Genomic DNA, 22,296 nt, shown 5'->3' with positions numbered 1-22,296 from the left:
CCCTTCTCAGGCAAAGATTTTATTTGCGCACTCTCTGACAAAGCCTGCTAATTCTACCTCAAACAGAAAATCATTTGAGCTCTTCGAAATGAGGATTCCAAAGCATAAAATAACAACCAATGATGACAATCAGAGTCTCCTAACCACCACCTCCCATTGGGTCTAAAGATCTTGCTTGCCCTAGGAAAAGTTTTCCACCCTCAGTGGAGGAGATAATTGGCCTTGAGCTGACTGTACACTTTACAAGATATTCCCAGGTTATTAAAAGTACCTTACATCATTTGCCCTAGTCAACTCTCCAACTCAACTTCCAATAAAAGTTGGAAATTTTATTTTTAACATCTCAGAAAAGAAATGGCAGGAAAAGAGGCCGGCCCGGTGGCGCAAGCGGTTAAGTGCGCGCACTCTGCTGCGGCGGCCCGGGGTTCGCCGGTTCGGATCCTGGGCACGCATCGACGCACCGCTTGGCAAGCCATGCTGCGGCAGCATCCCATATAAAGTGGAGGAAGATGGGCATGGATGTTAGCCCAGGGCCAGTCTTCCTCAGTAAAGAGAGGAGGATTGGAAGATGTTAGCTCAGGGCCGATCTCCTCACCAAAAAAAAAATAAAAATAAAAAAATAAAAAGAAATGGCAGGAAAAGAAACTCAAGTACCACAGGTCTTTCATGCATTTTCAAATCTTAAGAACAAAAGGAATGCTCCCTGTCCCCCCTCTCTCTCCTCACCCCGTCCCAACTGCTCCTATGCAGTCACTGCTCTGCAGGTAGAGAGGCTGGCTTCAGAAAGGGAGAGGGACAATTGCATTAACATTCACCTTCTGCAAGAAGCATATGCTTTTGTAGATTCTTGGATCATACTTTCAGACAGAAACTAGATTTCAGAAGAGGGGTGGCCGGGAGACAGGGAAGGGGAAAGGAAAAAGTGGCTTGTAGTTTCAGAGAGAAAAGGAGAAAACAGGAAGAATTCAGGGCCAAATAAACATAACCATACGCCCCAGGGACCTTAGCGGTCCTTCAGGCTAGAGGCTTCAAACAGGCCTCGTAGGTTTGGACTTCAAGGATTCTTTGTTTAGTTGGCTCATAATGTGTTAAAAATGTAAGCCTACGTTTAAAAACTGGGAGATATCACATGAAAAACAGATCTAGCAACTTCAGCCCATTTTTAATCATGGCTGTCACAGGTGGAACCAGGGGGCGGCTGCTCCCCTATGCTCCTAGGTGGCCACACTCTGATTCTCACGGATACCCCCACCCTTGCCACTTCTCTCCACACAGGACTTCACTGTTTTATTTCTCTCCCCTGCCGTTGAGGACATTTGAGTTTATGGCTCCCAATCAAGGCCACTCTAACCTGTTCTGCACATAAGAAAAATAAAGCCCGGAGTGGGGCAGTCACTTGCTTAACATCACACAGCTTCTCAGAGCAGAGACGCACAGCAACCCCAACTCCTTTACACACAAACAAGCGCTCTGAGCCTCTGTTTTCAGGAAGAATCTTGAGTTAGGGAAACAGCGTGCTGGCAGCCTTGTCCCTGAAGCTCCCTCTCCCAGCTAAACAATCTTTGACCTTCGAATTGGTTGATCTTTAAGACTCCTTTGCCTTCACGGACTAGTCACTATGCATTAATTATCATGCTCAAGTAGGACATGGAGAGTCCTCCCATCTGCCAGGCCCTGAGCTCTGTGCACACTCTGTATGTCTTCTCGATGATTCTGGGAGATACGCATTATTAACACCATTTTACAGATGAGGAAGGCAATCCTGACACACCATGGACTTGGAACTTGTCTAAGGGTATTTCATTGCAGTCCTGGTTTTGAATGCTAAAAAAGACTAATTTTTAGTTACTATTTCCCCAAATCACCCACTGTATCTACTACCTGTGAAGCATTTTTTTTTCTTTCCATGATAAGAGCTTTTGTAAGACACCAGCAGGAATTAACAGAAAAATGTACTGTGACGTTTTAATACAGTTGATTTTAAAATTTGCAAGGCAAATGCTAGACAAATTACATTCTAAACAAAAGGGACAATAGGCACAGATATTCTTTTCTCTTGGGCTCTTGTAATTTATTGTTCAAGAATTTTCTTTGCATTTTTTAAAATAATTGCTGCTAAAAGTGAAGTTTGCTGGTTAAACAAAATAGTATTTTAAAAATTTGTTTTGTTTTTGAAAAGGCAATTTATACCCCATGATATTAGATACATTTAAATTAGTAAATCTAAATATAAAACCTTACTTAATGAGTAAGGCTCAGGACAAGGGCACACAGACAAGTGCAGTGGCCGAGCTGCACTTGAACCCAGGCCTATAAGAGCCCAAAGCCCATACACTTGCAGCTTGCTTTGCTGCCTTATAAATAGCCACCATCCCCCCAATTAAGAAAAAAAAATAGAACTTATTTGGTCCTGAACAAAGTCAAATGATGGGGTCTCAAGCAAAACATGAGAAAGGGGCTCCACCTCTCTACCTGGAATTGTCATTGGGTTTTTGTGCAAACCCAGCTGCCCCAACTACACAAGGAGTTCCCTCGAGGAAGGTGCCCTGCCCTATACATGCCTCCAATGCATATAGAGTAGTCACTTAATGCTGCTTGGAATTATTAGTCAATAGCTTCTAGTTTCGGTTTTTGATCAAATTTTACTCAAATGGGCCTCCTGGGAGGACGCATTTTATGCCTCTTCATGGGTTCCCAGAAAAGTCCTTTCTTCTCTGCACACCACTTCCCCCTCTTTTAGTTTTATTAACCCGCAGGGAGGCGTGCAGCAAAGTACATGAAATCCACAGGGTGGTTTGGTTTTGCAAACAAAACGAGTTGTGTTCCTGGCTTTTTAACTTTTCCTGTAATTTTTCCAAAGCAAACTAGGTAAAAATTCAACTCTAAGTGATCAAAAATCCCACATATGCAAAGTACTTCAATACCAAAGCAGACAGTTGTTCTATAAGTAGTAGTGGTTCCTAAGTAATAATAATACTTACAACCCATATGATGATCAGTCTTCTGGATAAATAAGGGTCAATATTCCAGTGAGTGAATGGAAGAAACGTGATGTAGAACACTTCTTGACCCAAAGTGGCTGAAAATCTGAATAGGTAATAGTAGAAATAATTCTTCACAATGTACTTCTGTACATCAGCCTAAAAGACAAAAGTTAGGAGACTTTGTGAGTTTACCGAACATGTCACCATAGGGCAAGTTTTAAAAATCTCTATCTAAAAAAAAAAAAAAAAAAAAATCTCTATCTAAAACTTATAGGTCTCTATTGCCAGGGTGTTGCCTTTCCCATTACGTAATTATGCTATCATCACTATCAGTGTACATCCTTGCTGAACATCTATTAACCACAATTCATCCACATGATCACAGAAGACGTTACTTCTTCATAAAATTAAATAAGTAATATCTAAGACAGAAATACCAGGAGAAGACACACAAAAAAGTCAAAAATCTTTTTCCTGTGTATTCAGAAGGCTAGAAACTCGAGGGAGGCAAACTCTGTTAGGACACTGTATGAATCTGTGACTATGCTAGGCAGAATAACACCCCCAAGGATGTCCACATCCTAATCCTTATAACCTGCAGATATGTTACCATCTTACACGGCAAAAGAGACTTTGCAGATGTAATTAAATTAAGGACTTTGAGATGGAGAGATTATCCTGGAGTATCTGGGTGGCTCAATGTAATCACAAAGATCCTTAAAAATGGTAGAAGGAAGCAGGAAGGTCAAGAGTCAGAGAGACACTTGAAGATGCTACACCGCTGGCTTTGAAGATGGAGGAGGAGGTCACGAGTCAAGGAATGTAGGCAGCCTCTAGAAACCTCTAGAAAAAGTAAGGAAATGAACCCCCCCCCCGGGCCTCCAAAAGGCATACAGCCCTGCTGACACCTTGATTTCAGTCCTATGAGAACCATTTTGGACTTCTGACCCCTACAGCTGTAAGACAATAAATTTTTGTTGTTTAAGCCACTAAGTTTGTGGTAATTTGTTGCAGCAGCGATAGATAACTGAGACTAAGACATCAGAAAAATCACTTGCTGATGAACATTTTTATTTATTTTTTTTATTTTTTTTAATTTTTTGTTTATTGCAGTAACATTGGTTTATAACATTGTAAAAATTTCAGGTGTACATCATTGTACTTCTATTTCTGCATAGATTACATCATGTTCACCACCAAAATACTAATTACAACCCATCACCACACACATGTACCAAATTATCCCTTTCACCCTCCTCCCTCCCCCCTTCCCCTCTGGTAACCACCAATCCAATCTCTGTCCCTATGTGTTTGTTTATTGTTGTTATTATCTACTACTTAATGAAGGAAATCATACGGTATTTGACCTTCTCCCTCTGACTTATTTCACTTTGCATTATGCCCTCAATGTCCATCCATGTTGTCACAAATGGCTGGATTTCATCGTTTCTTATGGCTGAGTAGTATTCCATTGTGTATATATACCACAGCTTCTTTATCCATTCGTCCCTTGATGGGCACTTAGGTTGCTTCCAAGTCTTGGCTATTGTGAATAACGCTGCAATGAACACAGGGGTGCATGTACCTTTGCAAATTGGTGTTTTCAAGTTCTTTGGATAAATACCCAGCAGTGGAATAGCTGGATCATATGGTAGTTCTATCCTTGATTTTTTGAGGAATCTCCATACTGTTTTCCATAGAGGCTGGACCAGTTTGCACTCCCACCAGCAGTGTATGAGAGTTCCCTTCTCTCCACATCCTCTCCAACACATGTTGTTTCCTGTCTTGTTAATTATAGCCATTCTGACGGAATGCAGGCAGCCTCTAGAAACCTCTAGAAAAAGTAAGGAAATGAACCCCTCCCCCCTTGGGCCTCCAAAAGGCATACAGCCCTGCTGACACCTTGATTTCAGTCCTATGAGAACCATTTTGGACTTCTGACCCCTACAGCTGTAAGAGAATAAATTTTTGTTGTTTAAGCCACTAAGTTTGTGGTAATTTGTTGCAGCAGCGATAGATAACTGAGACTAAGACATCAGAAAAATCACTTGCTGATGAACATTTTTAGTTTACCTTTTAAATGGGACTAGTCAAGTCAACCCACTACAGTGATGGTGTAAGAAACACAGCAAATGCCTGCTAAAATCCACTCCCATTTTCTGTCACACTTTCCCTCCCTCTTATCCTGGTAGGAGGCAGAAAAAAAATGAATTGAAGGGGTTAACACAGGAATAAGCAGACAATCTATTTAAAAATATGGTAAACATCCTTAAATTATGGCAAATTAGTAACAAGCTAAAAAACAAAAACGTCATCACCCTGTTAAATGAATCTAAAAAGTAGAATTTTAATGCTACTTATAGTCATAAACTTTATAAAAATAAAATTAAAGCAAAATGCCAACACCAAAAATGGAAAGGAAAAGATGTCAAGACTCTTGTAGGGCTAGATTTGTTGTGTTTTGTTTTATACAAACTCTGAAGTCTTTGGTTGTTTTTTGTTGTTTGTTTGCTGAGGAAGATTGGCCCTGAGCTAACATCTGTGCCAATCTTCTTCTATTTTGTATGTGGGACTCCACCACAGCATGGCTGATGAGTGGTATGTAGGTCCTCGCCTGGAATCGGAACCCATGAACCTGGGGCTGACGAAGCAGAGAGTGCAAACTTAACCACTACGCAATTGGGCCGGCCCCTGACATCTTTGAATTCTGGAGGAATTTCAGAGAATAAGTTATATGTATTTATTCTGAAAATATTCGTTCTGTGCCTATGGTGACCCAGAACCTATGCTGGGTGCCAAGAAGCTTCAGATGAGCCAGGCATGACACCTGGCTTCCAGAAGCTCTTATTTGGTGGGGGGCACCAACGAGTATAATTTGGGGGAATGAATTTTTAAAGGACCAATATTGTGTTTGAGGCCTTGAAGAAGACCAAGCATACTTTTACACTTAAGGAATAAAAAAAGATGACCTTGGAAATTGCAAGAATATATCTGTACTTGACACTATTGGCTGCCTACCAGGTATGTATTCCTTTCCTCCTAAGAGGTTCTTGATTTTATTCCAGTGTCTCTACCTCCCTGGCAAAGCACTGTAACTCAGAGGGAGTGGACACTGCCTTGGGCTCCAGAGGCATATCTGGATTCGTCTAAACCAGTCACGGCAAGTTCAAGATTCAGCCTCAAGCCAAGCAGTGCATGGTACTCAGCTGGAGAAAGTTACAAGTCAGGGGTGAGCACACAGCGTAAGCTAAAAAATGTTCATCTCTCTTCGGCATGAACTTTACTTCTAAGTAAATTCAAATGAGAGAGAATGGCAATAGATCCATCCTAAATAAGAAAGACAATAATGCACAAAATGAATTAAATAAGGAAGGGTATAGTTTCACCTCTCTGCCAAGATATTATGGCTGGATTTGCAAAACAAGATAAGGGATTGTGAAGAATAAATAAGTGACAAACTCCTCTATCTCTTATTTATTTATTTTTTTGTGAGGAAGATTAGCCCTGAGCTAACAACCGTTGCCAATCTTCCTCTTTTTGCTGAGGAAGATTGGCCCTGGGCTAACATCCGTGCCCATCTTCCCCTACTTTATATGGGATGCTGTCACAGCGTGGCTTGACAAGCAGTGCATCGGTGCGTGCCCGGGATCGGAACCTGCGAACCCCGGGCCACCGCAGCAGAGCTCGTGCACTTAACCGCTATGCCACTGGGCCAGCCTCTCCTCTATCTCATTAACTAGTGAGACAATGAATCTCTGCAGGTTCCGTTTTATACATATACATCCAACAGGTTTGACCTTGAGGCACGTCCTGTAAAGAGCCCCTTTTTACATAAAGATTAGTCATTTTAACCTGCCAGCTACCAGGTACACCTGGTAATCTGGCCTGCTTTGAAGCTTTACAAGGAGAACCTTTGAGAAACTCTGACAAGGGTCAAACCCCTCCCTCATGTCATTTCATGGTACACAAGTGCTATATGACATTATAAATACTCAGCGACAACCATTTCCCTGGACATTTACCTGAGACCAAGTTCAATATCTTAATCCTAGTAAATAATTGAAAAGACCTTCAAAGATGACAGCAAACTGCTTAAGTGCTACATATTACTAATTAACATCTCTAAATATGCTTTTTACAATCTCTCAAGAATTCTCTTTTTTTGGGAGACAGCCAAATGTTCTCTAAATTTTCTTAGGAACAGAAGAAGCAAGGGTGAAATTTAGAATATCAGCATATATATAAGGAAACCCAAAGGATTTTTTAGATAACATCTCTGTATATGCAATTAAGTAGCTTGAGAGCCAATATTTGCCCCAAATTCTTGGGAATTATACATACCTAAATAAAGTGGTCAAGTAGTTGTCTTTTCAGAATGAGAATCTGAGTTTCTCCTGTAGGAAATCTCAGTGTGTATTATGACTTTTCTATATCTTTGGAAACAACGAGAATTTCAGTTCCATTGTAGGTGTTGGTCCCATCGGGAACAATTAGAGGGAGAAGAAACAGGCAGTAAAGCAGAAATGGTAGGTAAAGTGAATGGCAGAGAGGAGAAGGGAAAAAGCTGAGAGAAAGGAAACCAGGTCCCAGAACGCTATTTCTACATTTCTGTAGAACTGGCCACACACAAGGGGCTGACAGCCTAGACTGTGGGCCGTGTCTGGGGCACAGACTCAAGAGGCAGGAATTAGCAGCGAATTTTTTAGACAAAGATCAGGAAGGCATTGAACATTTAAGTGAGTAGAGAGCTTTTAGAAATAAAGTACTTCTTAGTATGCCTATCATCTGTCCCAAAGCCAAATGAAGAAGTTTCTAGTAAACAAGGGATAAGATAGAAATTGCCTACATATCCATCCTTACTAATTGCAAAATGTCATTGGTATCCTCATTTGTGTATTTTATTTATTGGTTTATTTTCCTGAAAGTTAAAAAAAAAAATGTGTTTTCAGTCTCCCAATGCCATCTTCCCTTTTTGGTCGTAAATTCCTCAGATCTACGTTCTACTAAAATGTGGTTTTCAGTAACCTAACCTTTGGGTCTGAGAAGAGCTGCTCTATTTTGCCAACATCAGAGTGTTCTGTGTTCTCTGCAAGGCTGCCTGCAATGCATAAATAAATCAGGAAGGAGGAGAGCCATGCAGACTGACTGCATGACAGAAGAGAAAGAAGACTGCAAATATATGACTTCTTGATTCAGCTCTGCCCCCCAGCACCTGAAGAGTGTTTTGTTTTCCAAACACACCCCAAGGAGTCCTAAATGCAAAGGAAATATGGCCAGGTCAGCACCACTGGCTATAATAACAGTTGACCTAGACAGCAGAGAGGCGAATGCCCAGCAGACTTGGCAGCCGGCCCAGGTTTGAGCTTTCAAAGGAGAAATAGAAGAAATAGCTTTTAGCCAAAACAATGCGTGACCTTGGGGAAGTCAATTTGCCTGTCTGAACCTCAACGGCCTCAGCTGCAAATGATGGAGTAGGATTAGTCCAGTTGCTTTTCAATATACAAAAAAAATGTTTTTCCTCTCCGAAGCCCCAGCACATGGTTGTATATCCTAGTTATAAGTCCTTCTAGTTCTTCTGTGTGAGCTGCCGCCACAGCATGGCAACTGACAGATAGGTGGTGTGGTTCTGTGACTGGGAAACAAACCTGGGCCACCGAAGCGGTGAGAGTGCTGAACTTTAACCACTGGACCATCAGGGCTGGCCCACAAAAAGAATTTTAAGTAGGGAAAGGCCCATTAAATAAAATGTCACCCCAGGGCCTATTATATAAAATGATATAAGATTAAAAGTCTGTACTAATTCATGGAAAGTGAGGAGGGGCCCAGGGAACCCCTATTTCAGACCAGGCCACTCCCACTCCCCCATCCCCCAGGCCTTCTCTGGAGCATCCCCTCAGAGCAGTTCAGTAATCAGTTTGAAAACCACTGACCTCAATCTCTGCAGGAAATCACATACCACATTCCTATAATTAACTTTTGGCCTTCAGTACACAGGCTATAGGTATTCCAACCTTGAGTCTTTAAAGGATTTAATAAACTCTGGCCCAATGTCATTGCAAGGTCATATCACTTATCTCCATTTTTTCAGATTAGAGCTGTAAATGTTAAGTATTCTTCCAAAGGTCAAGTTTGAGATACCCTCTATTGCAACGGAGCCAGAAGGAGTTTGCATCAGGAGGATGATACGGGCAGCTCTGAGCTGTCCACTTTCACTGGAAGCAGTAGAAGGAACTCATTCTCTAGGGTGGAGAGAGATCAAATCTATACAGGTCTTAAAGTAATTTTAAGACCCAAAGCTCTTTTATAGAACACACCAGACAGCAGCATTCCCTTCACAATGGCTTTCCTATAGAGAAGTTTTACAGTCTGATGAGAAAGAAACAAACTAATACATAGTGGATTGCCCTGGAGAGCAGAAGAGTCCAGGAAGAGGGAAGGCCCAGAGCCCTGTGGTTAGGAACATGGACTCTGGAGGCAAAGCATCTCAAAATGAATCTAGGCTGCTCCACCACTTACTACCTGAATAATCTCACACCAGTGACTTGATCCCCCAGGGCCTCAGTTTCCCCTTCTGCAAATGGGAATAATAATAGGACATACCACATTGGAACGTCGGGAAGATGAAATCAGATATTGTTGATGGTGTATGCAGAGCACTCAGTTCAAAGCCTAGCAGAGAAACCTCTCAATAAGACCTAGCTGTTGGCCACGAGTGATGATGGTAGCAGCGAGGACTTCTCAGAAAATGAGAAAATTGAGGACTTCTCAATTCTAATGTGCATACGAATGACTTGGATTTTGTTAAAATGCAGATTTTGATGCAGTTCACCTGGGGCAGGGCTGAGATTTCCAACGAGCTCCCAGGTGATGCATATGCTGCCATGTTGCCAACACAAGGACCACACGTTGAGTAGCGAGGATGAAGGACACTCCAGTAACGGGTTTTTAAACCAAAAAGTAAGGCTCTCAGATTTAATCCTCACTGTTGGAGGAAGACTCAGTGGGAGTTTAAAGAGTAAGATAAGGTGATCAAAGCGACAGGTAAACGTGCTGGTGACAAACCAGAAAGGAATAGTTAGTGAATTCCATGGAGGGTCCTACCAGAGTCCAGATGTGGGAACTGAGCCCAGACAAGTGTCTGGACCACAGAAGGTACTAAAGAGAAGGGCATGCATAAGAGATGCCCCACTGAAATAGCAGCCGGATCAAACAACCAGCTGACCACGCATAAACAAACAAGCCATCTTGGGCTCCTCACCCTCATTCGGGAAGGGTTTGCAGAAATCCCTTGATGACAAATCCAAAATTAGTTAAGAAGGAGTCATGAAGTTTGAAAAACATTCCCAACCTCTCAGACCATCACAATACAGTAAAACAAACCTCATTTCCCTAAAAAGGGCTTTTTTACCACTGTCAGAATCGCGCTTGGAACAAAGTTCTCTGACCTCTGCAGGCAGGCACATCTGTCCTTATGTTCTCTGTTAAGATGGAGGCAGTAATTTGCTTTTTTCTCTCTCTCTCTTTTTTTTTTAGAAAAGATCAAAACTAAGAGGAGAGTATCCCATTACGATCAATGGTTTTTGGAAGTTCCAAACTATTTTTTTTAACCCAACTTGGGAAATTCTTTGTCATTTCTAGTTACATCTGCAATAATATACATTCAACCTGCACACTCATTCTCATCAACTCCTGAGGGTTGCCATGTTGGCACATGCATGCCTAGAGTCATTTTTCAAGGTAGGCAACGTCTTCATGTGTTTGAGATTGTGGAAGAAGAGGGGTGTCAGCTGATCATCTCCAGATTGATGGCCATTTATGGAGACCTGGGCCTCCCCAGAAAAATACCGTCCAGGGTCAGGGCAATGTCCTCAAAGGCAGTCGATTCAGGACTAAAACTCTATATTGCCTTGCTCTCTGATTCTCATACTCGGCATATAATCAGCCAGGATTTCTAATCTAGAGCTCAGCAATTGGGAAGGGCAAATCTAAGGAACTTGGCGCCTCTTTCAATAGAACCTATAATTTGCAAGGTCTTTGTCCCGCTCTCTCTCTCTGAAAGACTAGGCTTTGGCAGGCATGCCATTACACTCTGCAGAGATGGAATATTTGTAAAATAAACACTCCCTCCCAGCTATTATAAGACACCAACTAGCATGTTAATACACCAAGTACAAACCAAGCAATGCCCAACATCTAAAAAAAAATTGAAAATGGCAAATCTTTTTTAACCACAGGCCATGTCTATGTAGACTATTCATTCATTGCTAACACTTTCGTGATGGAAGGTTGACAATAAGCAAGATTATTTCATTTAGCCGTAAGTACTATAATGAAATTAAAGCAAGATAATATGATACAAAGTGATACATGTGTGTTGGGGGATGCTCTTGCATGGAGGAGCCATTTGAGCTGAGCCCTGGATGGGGAGATGAGCCAGTTCCTTCAGGGTCTGTGGGTTAGCGAGGAACACTTAGTAAAAGGCCTTGAAGCAGGAACCAGGTCTGTGTGCTGGAACATGGCAGGTGATAAAGAGATAAACAGGAGATGAAGTTAACAGCAGAAGCTAGCTCAAGCCAAGGTTTGGGATTTAGCTTGGGAGAAATAGTAAGTAACCGAAAGGTTTCAAATAAGGGCATGATTTGATCTACTCTGGCAAGACTAAAACAAATTTTGGCTCAGAAACAGTGGGAAGAAACCCTGCTTTAATTCTTTTGTTTTTTGATTTCTTAAACTTCGTGGAGAAATATCATTAATTAGCAGTGCTGATCTTAAATTGGGGTGGAATCACATTGTTTCCACGGTGAGGTTGACACGTGTTGTCTTGAATTCATGTCTATTTACTAATATGCTCCCATCACTTCTAATTACTCTTTATTTTTTAAGTTTAGGGAGTCAAGACTTTCTGACTCATAAAGAAAATTAAATGGTGATTACTTAGGAAGCCTAAGAAAGATTGACAGTGTTCCTTGAAGGGGAAAACCGAAGAAACGAGAATGTTCGAGGGTTTCCTCTTTCATCTTCAAGTCCAGATAAAATTACTAGTTGGATGATCTAACTGATGTCTGCCCAGTGCTCAGTGATTAAAATTTCAGGATGTCGAGACTGAAAGTCAATAAAATGGAAGGACAACTTCTTTGAATAAAAGAGCTTGACAGGGAACTGCAGACTAATCACTTTCATCTGCTTGGTTGGCCTTTGTTGGGATCCCTCAGTCTGTGTCCAAGAATAAGAGGGAGCTTGAGGGGACTGAACTCAAGGTGGCTTTTATTTACAGTGGAGTTTTAGTTGTAGCCTTTTCCACAACATAAACTTTCTTTTCCTCCTGACAATCCATCAGATTTCATCGCATCCTCCGAACATCCGATATCTTGTTTTGCTTTTCCTCAAGAGCCAGCTCTTTCTCATATTGGGGACCATCGGAAAGGGTGAACCAGTACCACAAATCGTGAAATTCTTGAAAATGTGAGGCAGTGATCCGTGCTGGCAACAATGCTTCACCTGAATCAGAAAGGGGTCTTACAACTCAATAAAACACTGCCTCACCATCACTTTCAGAATTCTGTGTCTGGAACACACAATATCTGCTTAGGAGGCAAATCTAAGACTGGGATAGAGAGAGGATAGGACAGCAGTTCGCAGAAACAAGAGACGTGGGCCTCTGCTAGAATTTCCTCCACAAACAATAAGAACAACAGGGGTGCACCCAAAGAACAGAAATACCCACTCCCATTTTTAAAGAGGCTGGGAGGACCAGCTGCCCTTTAAATTCCCAAAATGTCTTAAGAACTTCACTGTTTCTCAAAACATTTTGGATCCGCTCAAACCTGAAACACATTGTGCCAAACATTCTTCCAGTTAATTGTTAAGCCCTTGTGTGTTCAGGGGGATTTTTGGTACAGATGTTTCTGATTCATTTATATTAACTTATCAAAATGACATTTGGAAGAGTTATATGATGTTTAAGAAGGAGTTTTATAAACTTGAGTTCATTAGTTTTAATCCAGGAATTCCATTCCCCGCCCCAACGCACACACTCAGAATTCAGAACTTGAAAGGGGTGATTCAGTTCTTTTCTAACCTGGCAGCATGAATTCACTCATTCCTAATTCCCTTCAAAAAACATTTTCTAAAACTTAAAAAGGCACCACAAAAATGCAGGAAAGCTATTCGGGCACATGTAAGATTTTCTCCTTGGTGATCTTTTACGTAAAAAGATTTAAAAACAAACGTTTAAATCAGACAAAACCAAAACTGAACTCTGACTGGTTTGCCTCTGAAGTCAAAGAGATCTTATCCAAAGGCTTTCCTGCTTCAATCTTTCTTGTTTATTTGGGCAAAATGGGCACAGAATCTTTAGCTTGGAGTTTTCTTCATCCAAGACCATCATGGTAGTGGGGGTAGGTATGTGTGTACATGGAGGAGAAGGACGAAGCAGAAAGATATCTTCGAGCTGTCCCCTCCTCATTCCACTTTTTAGAGCTCTGGAGGAATTCAAGATGGTAGATAGTACTTTGGAACAATTTTCTTTTCCTGATCCGCCCCACTCCCTGGGGCAGTGTCGATGTGTAGCAGAGGGCATCATGGGTAAAGCAGGGATGGACAGATCAAGGAGGGATCCATGGAAGGGAAGGACATTTTGCCAAGAGAGTCTCACTCCCTCCACACTCCTCTTAAGCCTTGTCTACATGAAAAGTTCTCGGGAAGTTCCATCAATTTCCATCACATTTTCAAACTGTAGTTCCCTCTGGAAGGCTATCTCTGAACTAGTTTAAGGCAACTGGTCATAAAAATAAACTTAGGAAAAGCTTTGAAATTGTATGCACACACATAAAAGAACATTAAGAAGAAAGCCGTGCTGGGTGAGAACAATGGTCCTCCCCACCCAGCCTGTCCCTGGCAAGCTCTGATTTCTTTGTGCCCTGTGAATGTTATTTTGTTTTGTTTTTTTACTTTTAATTTCTTGTGTTAAACGTTGGGGCTTTTTTATCACTTGTTTTTTTCCCCAATTATCTGATTATCACTTGTTTTTCTTCTGATTAACACATTTCACTCAAGAACATTTGGGAGTTCAAAAACTATATAAAAACAAAGTGAAAAAATACGCGTTATCCCACCTCTCAGACTCAACCCCTTTGAATATCTCCACTGGTCTTTTTCCTATGCATAAGTGTGAGTGTGTGTGATGGCATGTATTTTCACAAAATTGAGATTCCAGTGAATCTTAAATGTTTAAGTATGATTTATTATACCGTGAGCATTTCCCTAGGTCCCTAAAATATTATTTTAGATCACGATTTTGGTCACCCTTGATTGTTTAATTTTTCAGTCCCAACTTCACTGTGCTCCACTGTCTCACTCACCCGTTCTCACGGTAGATCCCAGCACAGAACAAGACAACAAACACGTGCGCAGGTTGGCCTGTGTCAACATGAGCAGAAATCTTATCACCCGAGAGCCTCTTACCAGAGTTCCCTGCCCACGTCTGCTGGGGCACCTGGAGGCACCATTCCATGGTCTTTATCTCTATTTGGCTCTTTTCTCAACCTGGCCAAGCATCCACATTGACAACGATCCCTGCAACCACCTGTTTGCATTTTTTGGTCCTGTTGTTGTTCGCTTGCTTTGTTTTCCCGAGGACCTCAAGTCTCTTTGCCAGATGTGGCAAAAGCTCCCGGGATACACTTTAAGGCTGCCCGAGGGCCACTGCTCAAAGCACTCTACTGAAGAAATAAAGAATGACCTGAGGACCAGCAAGAGCTGTGACAGTCACCGGGCTGAGGCAGAGGGCCGGTCCCATAATCCAGCACACAACAGGTAAAACCAGGTCCTGCCAGCTTTGGAAGTCCTAGGGGGTCACACACGACCCAGAGCCCTCCTTCATCAGCGCCAGCCAGCTCTGGCTGAGATAAGTGGATATAAATGGAACCTAAGAGGGTCTGGGTGTCAGCCAGCCTTGGGGCCAACGACAGATCTGCTGGGGCAACTCTGGGGAAGTTTGAACCTTCTCATCTGTACAGTGGGTCTATCCTCACCTGTGCAGTGGGCGTGTCCTCACCTGTGTGGTGGGCGTGTCCTCACCTGTGCAGTGGGTGTAACACCAGCTCCCTCATAGAGGCGTTTGGAAGATGAAATGAAGTCACTTATGGAAACCACATCACACCACAACAGATACACAGGATGTGCTCAGTAGATGGTGGTTGTATTTGCATTGTGTTTATTAACAGTGTGAATAATAAGAAAATGTCAGAAGTGCCCAATTACAGTGGAAGACAGAGGAGGGAAAGAAAGTAAGAAGATTTAAAAAACAAACAAAGACATCACAGAGGAGGAGGCAAGTAAACCATCCTGGAAGGATGACTGGAACTGTGACAGAAAGAGAGAGGGAAGAGGGACATTCCAGCTGAAGGGAACAGCATGAGGAAGGGAATGGAAGCAGCTAGGCACAGTGTTCTGGAAGAGCACACAGTCCAGGAGAGCTAGAGTGTAAGGTATTTATAAGGGGAGATGTAGGTAGCAAGACTAGAAAGGGGGGCCAGAGCCAGAGAGAGGAGTCCTGAAGGCTGTAACAAGGAGGTTGGGTTAATATGCAGGTAATGGGGAGCCACTGAGAGTGTTTGAGTCAGGAAGTGACACGATCAGAGATGTGCTCTAAATGACCTGTGCTTGCGTTCTTGTCCTTTCTCAGTGATTTCCCATCTTTTTTCAGATTTAAATGTGTCTCAGGAGAGGTCGAAGACGCGCTGCAACACACCCATGAAACCACTTGGTATGCTGTGCTCACAGAGGGTCTTACACACAACCTGCCTCTGCCATCACATCTGAAATTAAAGCTGGATGTGCCGAGAGCCTCTGTGGGCCATCAGCAAAGCTGGATTTCTGCTTTGGTCTTGGCTTTGCCGTGTGGGATCTGATGATACAGTTATTTAGCAAGAAACCACAGAAACAAAAACAATTTGATGAAACCCAGAGAAAGGGAGTTCTTCCAAGGATGGCAACTGGACGCCCCAGGCTGTGCATGGACCGACCCTGAATAAACCCTCAGGTTCTGGGTTCCAGTTAAGCCCTGTCACCTGGTGCCACACACTTCACATGCCTCCTCCGTAAACAGGGACGGTGGGTCCCATACTAAGGACACAGAACTCACCAAAAATACCAACATGTGGAAAATGTGGTTCTCATTTCTTTTCATAGAACACGATTTCCAGAAAGCACTGTATGACCAGAACCACTGGCCCTGATGCGTCAGAGAAACATGGGTTGAAGCCTTAATAAGGACGAGAACCAGACCAAGTTAAACAACCTCTGGTACCTCTGTTTGCCAACACAAGGACGACGATGAATGAGGGAGAGCATGCACTTGAAGACTAGAGGAGGGAAAAAGAATGCTTGGGGTCCTCACAGCCCTAATTTCAGAATCGTAGACAGAGGTCCATGCACGCGAAGCCCTGCCCACTGCCTCACACACAAGCACACACACACACGCACACACATGCACACGCTTCCTTCCCCCTGCTTTCTATGCTATGATGGGAACCTGCCATACTAAGCCAGTTCCAAATTTCAAGTCCTTGACGCACTGCCTGAAACGGAGGCTGCTCTGGTTAAAATAAGACATCAGCGTCATCTATGTCTTTGTCCTTTGAAGAGTGGTCCCCAGACGGCAGCACGGGCATCACTTGTTAGAAAGTCAGAATCTCAGGCCCCACGCCAGACCTGCGGAATCACCGGGAAATGTTCATCAGATTTCCCAGGTGACTCGCAGGCACATTAAGGTTTGAGAAGATTCAAGTTTGAGAAGCACTAATCTACATCTATTGGGAAAACAAACCAAATGTTTGAATGTACTAGGGTTTTACTATTCTCTCTGGGCCAATGTACATATGAAAGGGGAGATGCTTGAAAAGTCCAAAAACACTCAGTGAAGACTAGGCAAATCCCAAGAGACAGAGAGGAGATTAGAGGGTGCCCAGGGCAGAGGTTGCAGTGGGGAGAGAGGGGAGGGACTGCTAATGGGCACAGGTTTCTTTTTGTAGTGATGAAAATGCTCTAAAATCGATTGTGGTGATGGTTGCACAACTCTATGAATATACGAAAAAATATTTAAATAGGTAAATAGCATGGTATGTGAATTATATTTCATAAAGCTTAAAAATATTTTTTAAAGCACTCAGGAGTCCTGGAAATGCCTAACTAAAAACTACTGATTTCTGACTGCAAAACAGGCCACCTGTAGAACCAGATCTTGAAAGATAACTCCAATAAGAGACTGTTCTACTGTCCCAGCTTGGTGAGGTTTAAGGGGCGGGATAGGGAGCGATTTCTTTCAACACAGAGGCACTGAAATGGACACTGGTTCCTAAAACACAAAAGATTCAGTGCTGCCCTTAGACCCAGGCCACCAGGGTTCGTGCCCCGGACTCCGGAGTTAGACACCCCACTCTGACCCTCCTCCAGCTGTGTCCTTCTTCACATGCCAAGGGAAGATGCCCAACCTTCTAGAACATTCTCCAGGCACCTAGGACCCCAGCATTCCCTGCCCAAATGCCTGGGCCTGCACGCAGGACCAACACAGGTCTCTTCCCCAGGTCTGTCCTCTCTAACGTGGACGATAGCACAGGTGTGATCTCCCCCAGACCCGAGGGCTGGCCGTTGGTGGGGGACGCAGACAGAGCCTAGGAACATGGGGAGTCCATTGTATAGTCCTAGACGGGTGACAAGCTGGCTCCCCGTCTTTACTACATTCCAACGTGGAAATCTGGGGAATCTGAGATTTATAAATATGAACCTAGCTTTCCAGGTCACGTGAAGATATACATGTCAAGGAGGGAGGTCAAAATGTATTATATTTAATGCTTTGTTACCTTAATAAATAACTGAAATATTTTGACCTATAGAATCTCTGTCTCCATTTGTGCACTTGCCCTGAAACCTTGCAATTTTAGAGGTCGGCCTGATTGTTTTTTCTTTTTTTTTCAATTATTTTATTGAGGTCATAATGGTATAGAACATTGTGAATTTCAGGTGTACATTATTATCAGTTTCTATATAGACTGTATTGTGCTCACCACCAGTAGGCTAATTTTTTTCCATCACCATATATATGCCCCTTTACCCCTTTTGGCCCCCCACTTCCCCTCTGGTAACCACTAATCTGTTCTCTCTGTCCATGTGTTTGTTTATCTTCCACATATGAGTGAAATCAGACGGTGTTTGTCTTTCTCTGTCTGGCTTATTTCACTTAACATAATACCCTCAAGGTCCATCCATGTTGTTGCAAATGGGACGATTTTATCTTTTTTATGGCTGAGTAGTATTCCATTGTATATACATACCACATCTTCTTTATCCATTCATCAGTTGATGGGCACTTGGATTGTTTCCACATCTTGGCTATTGTGAATAATGATGCGACGAACATACGGGTGCATAGATCTCTTTGAATTGTTGATTCCATGTTCTTTGGGTAAACACCCAGTAGTGGAATAGCTGGATCATATTGTATTTCTGTTTTTAATTTTTTGAGAAATCTCCATACTTTTCCATAGTGGCTGCACCAGTTTGCATTCCCACTAGCAGTGTATGAGGGTTCCCTTTTTTCCACACCCTCTCCACCATTTGTTATTTTTTTGTCTTGGTAATTATAGCCATTCTGACAGGTGTATGGTGTTTTTTTCTTCTAAGTTTGTCACGCAATAAGTGAGTATTTTTGGTCTTCTCCCCAGCATGTTGTATGTTATAGGTAAATATCAATTACACATTAAAGGCCATCTCATCTTTTCATAACTTCATACATAATAAATGCCAAGGATTTATTTTTGGTCCAAAATAGGACAGGACGTTTTAGGATAAGAAGTATGTTAAATGTGTCTGCCTCCATGTATGTCTCATATTTACAAGACATGGTAATTAAAAAAAAAACCAGGAAATAAAGAACAATGAAAAAAGACACTGACTATTTTTACAACACTAATAAAGTCTAAGGTTCTTCCTGGGCTACTTTTCTTCTTCTGAAGGATGGAAAAGCAAATCCTGGCGACTTTTTTTCATAACAGAAATAGCTTAAATGGAACTTGGGCGAGGGGGAGGAACTTAATGGGTTTCACCATGAGAGTTTAAAGAATCTTTCATGGATCTTTGATTCTTCTTAATAATAGTTTGGTGACAGAATCCTAAAAGGGGAGATTTTGTTCTTGTCGTCACATACAATCCACAACTTGAACAAGAGACGAACCTTACTTTCGTGTCCTCTCAAAATATTCTGCTTTTGGAATTATTTTTAATCCTTGTGAGCTGTGAAGCCAAGGCCAAGCTCACAACTTTCCCTTGCCTTCCCGTGAGCGTCCAGACATCATCCACGCCTGGTGCCCAACAAGTTGACTCCCACTTAGACACATTTCCAGAACAGTCTCCCCCATCCCTTCTGTCTTTCCCTCATCATCCAGATTCCTTGTGGGAACTCGGCAGCTTTCTCTTTGTAGTGAGGATTAAGTTTAAACACAACAATTTGTATAGCATATGCTTCAAAATTTCAATCATTTTGGGAACTGGGGAGGTAGGGGAGATGGGGAAAATGATCTCAGATAAGATTGAATTTGTAAGTTGCTATACAGCTGCACTGTACAATATGGTAGCCATATGTGGTTATTTAAATTTAATTAGATAAAAAATCCAGTTGCTTTAGTCACATTTCAAGGGCTAAACAGCTCATGTGACTAATGGCTACCAATTTGGACAGCACAGATATGGAACATTTCCATCCTCGCAGAAAGTTCTATAGGATATGCTGAATTAAGAGGGTTTTCATGTTTTCTCTATAGTCTCTGTCAAGCCTTCTTTTACTCACTCTGTTGCTGACACGATGATTTCTTATACCATCACATTTTTGCAACTTAAAACAATTTATTCTTAAATCCTAAAAGTAGAGAGTGGTGACGTATTATCTACACAGCTTCACAGCTGCACAGCTTTGTGAATACACTAAAAACCACTGAATTGTATATTTAAAAGGGTGAATTCTGTGGTATGTGAATTATACTCAATTTAAAAAATAAAGCCTAATTGGTCAAATATCAAATAATAATTTAAAAACCCAACTTGTCAAGGATCACAGAGCAGCCAAAATGACCTCATTCAAATGTAAATCAGAAAGAACCAAGTCATATCTAAAAACCAACAAAATGAACAATTTCCGCCCTCCAATGGCTCCCGGTTGCACCTGGAATAAAGTCCAAATGATGTCCATGGTCAGGGGCCTGCGATCTGACCACTGTTCATCTTTCCTACCTCTCTGCCCACCTCCTTTTCATGCTCCAGCCACCCTGGCCTTCCTTTTTTTTTTTTTTTTTTTTGCTGAGGAAGATTCGCTCTGAGCTAACATCCACAGCGCCCATCTTGCTCTTTTTGTATGTGAGCTGCTGCCACAGCATGGCCACTGACAGACGAGTGGTGTAGGTCCACACCCAGGAACCAAACCCGGGCTGCTGAAGCAGAGCACGTCAAACTTAACTGCTAGGCCACTGGGGCTGGCCCATGGCTTTCTTTTAATACTCATTCCTTGAGCATGTTCCAGCCTCCTGGCGTTTGTACTGAGCATGTCTCTGCCTGGCTGGCTCCTTCTCATCTCTGAGATGCCAGCCCCTCAAAGTTTCTTCAGAGCTGCTTTCTCTGGCCACATTCTCCATGGCCCCACTGCACCACCCTGTTCTAGCTTCTCCATAGCTTGCATCCCACTTGACAATCTCTTACTCTTGTACCCTTTTGCTTCTCTACACTGCAAGCTCCTGCAAGGCAGGGAGCTTGACCACTGCCCTCCTGCAGAATCTCTGGCATCCAGCACAGTGGCCATTGTTCTGCCCACCACACAGCAAGCATCCAATAAACACTTATTGGATGAACGGACAGAGAAACAAAGAGTGAGCCGCCGTCAACACACACTCTGGATAGCAGGGGCCTTAGAACCATCCGGAAACTCGTAATGACCCAGGGAGCTGTCGACCCCACTCCTAGAGTCTGATTTACTAGGTCTGGAGGGAGGCCCAAATCGGTCTATTTTTTAAAAGCTCCACTGTTTAGTCCAATCACCTCATTTTCAGAGGAAGTAACTGAGGCTCAGACTGAGTTTCTAGCCAGTTAAGCTAAAAGCCTGGTTGTCAAGTCTAAGAAGCTCCACTATCCAGGAGCAAATCTACATGTGCTTCAGCTCCTGCACGTCATCATACCTGTGCAAACTTCATGGTGCACATGAGGAGAAATCTGTTCTGGCACATGGGCTGGGCAGACCTTTCACAAGAGGCCACTCCAAAGTTTGTCACCAAACAATCCTGTTAGCCCTGAACTCCCTCCTTCCTCTCCCAAGTTCTCTTAGTTCAAGGTTTCCACCTGGGCAGAGAGCTATAGCCCACTTCTCCTTGGCTGCTTTTCTCCGGCGTCTAACCCCAAGAGAAAGACATAAAACACTGGACATCAGCGACAGAAACAAAATCCACCGAGGGCTACCTGGGGTCATTTTCCCTTACCTCTGTTAGAAAGACAGAAACCACCAGGTTCCTCTCTCTTTATCTTTAGACTATTGGTAGGTGAAAGAGAAAACGTCCTGATTTGCGTTGGCAAAAAAAGCCACGTAGAAAGTAGAAGAGGTCTCATTTCTGGAGGTTCCAAAGAGACCTCCTTAGTACAGAGGAAAATTAAGTGGTAGTATTAAAAGAGAATGGTTACATAATGCAGGCACTCTTTCAGAAATAACCAAATGGCCTCTGGTGCCCTCATCAAAAGAGGTAGGACAGCACCGTGGTTAAGAACTTGGGGTTCAATCCTTGCTGTGCCATCCACTAGCTGGGTGGCCCTGGTTCTCTGCCTGTTTCCTCAACTACAGAAAATAGAATATCTACCTTGCAGAGTTGTGAAAATTAAATGCATCAATGTACGCGAAGCATTTAGAATGGTGCCTGGCACACAAAGTGCTGAGCGAATGTAAGCTGGTGGTGATGATGAGAATGGGGGCCGTTCTACCCCATCAGGCACTGAATAACTACCACGAGGCAATCAGTTTCCACGCATCCCTGCCACCGGGCTCAGTGCACATGAGAATATATCTTTAAATCTACGTATCATCATTCTTCTCCTTCCCTTCCTTCCTTTCATTCATTTAAAAGAGTTTGATGTTTATATTCTTTTCCTTTTAGTGCGCCTGTAATGCCATCCATCAAAAAGCAGGCGCGAAGCTGTGAAGAGACCTCAGTCAATGGAAAAGCACAGCGAGCTCTGGATTCTTTACTTCCAGATAAGAGAAGGAGGGACAACGGTCTCTCGAGGT

General features: G+C 42.7%; 1 protein-coding gene across 1 annotated transcript in view; it reads right to left on the bottom strand.

Moving 5' to 3' along the window:
* The window catches only part of SGPP2 (sphingosine-1-phosphate phosphatase 2), a 127,202-nt gene that overhangs the window by 72,944 nt on the left and 31,962 nt on the right, over positions 1-22,296 (bottom strand). Inside the window, exon 2 of the mRNA XM_058533091.1 lies at positions 2,982-3,140. Coding sequence (XP_058389074.1) covers positions 2,982-3,140 — 159 coding nt within the window. The remainder of the gene's footprint in view (positions 1-2,981; positions 3,141-22,296) is intronic.

The sequence above is a fragment of the Diceros bicornis genome, chromosome 37, assembly GCF_020826845.1.
Source record: "Diceros bicornis minor isolate mBicDic1 chromosome 37, mDicBic1.mat.cur, whole genome shotgun sequence".
Classification (NCBI taxonomy): Eukaryota; Metazoa; Chordata; class Mammalia; order Perissodactyla; family Rhinocerotidae; genus Diceros; species Diceros bicornis.
This window is presented reverse-complemented; position numbering and strand designations above follow the sequence as displayed.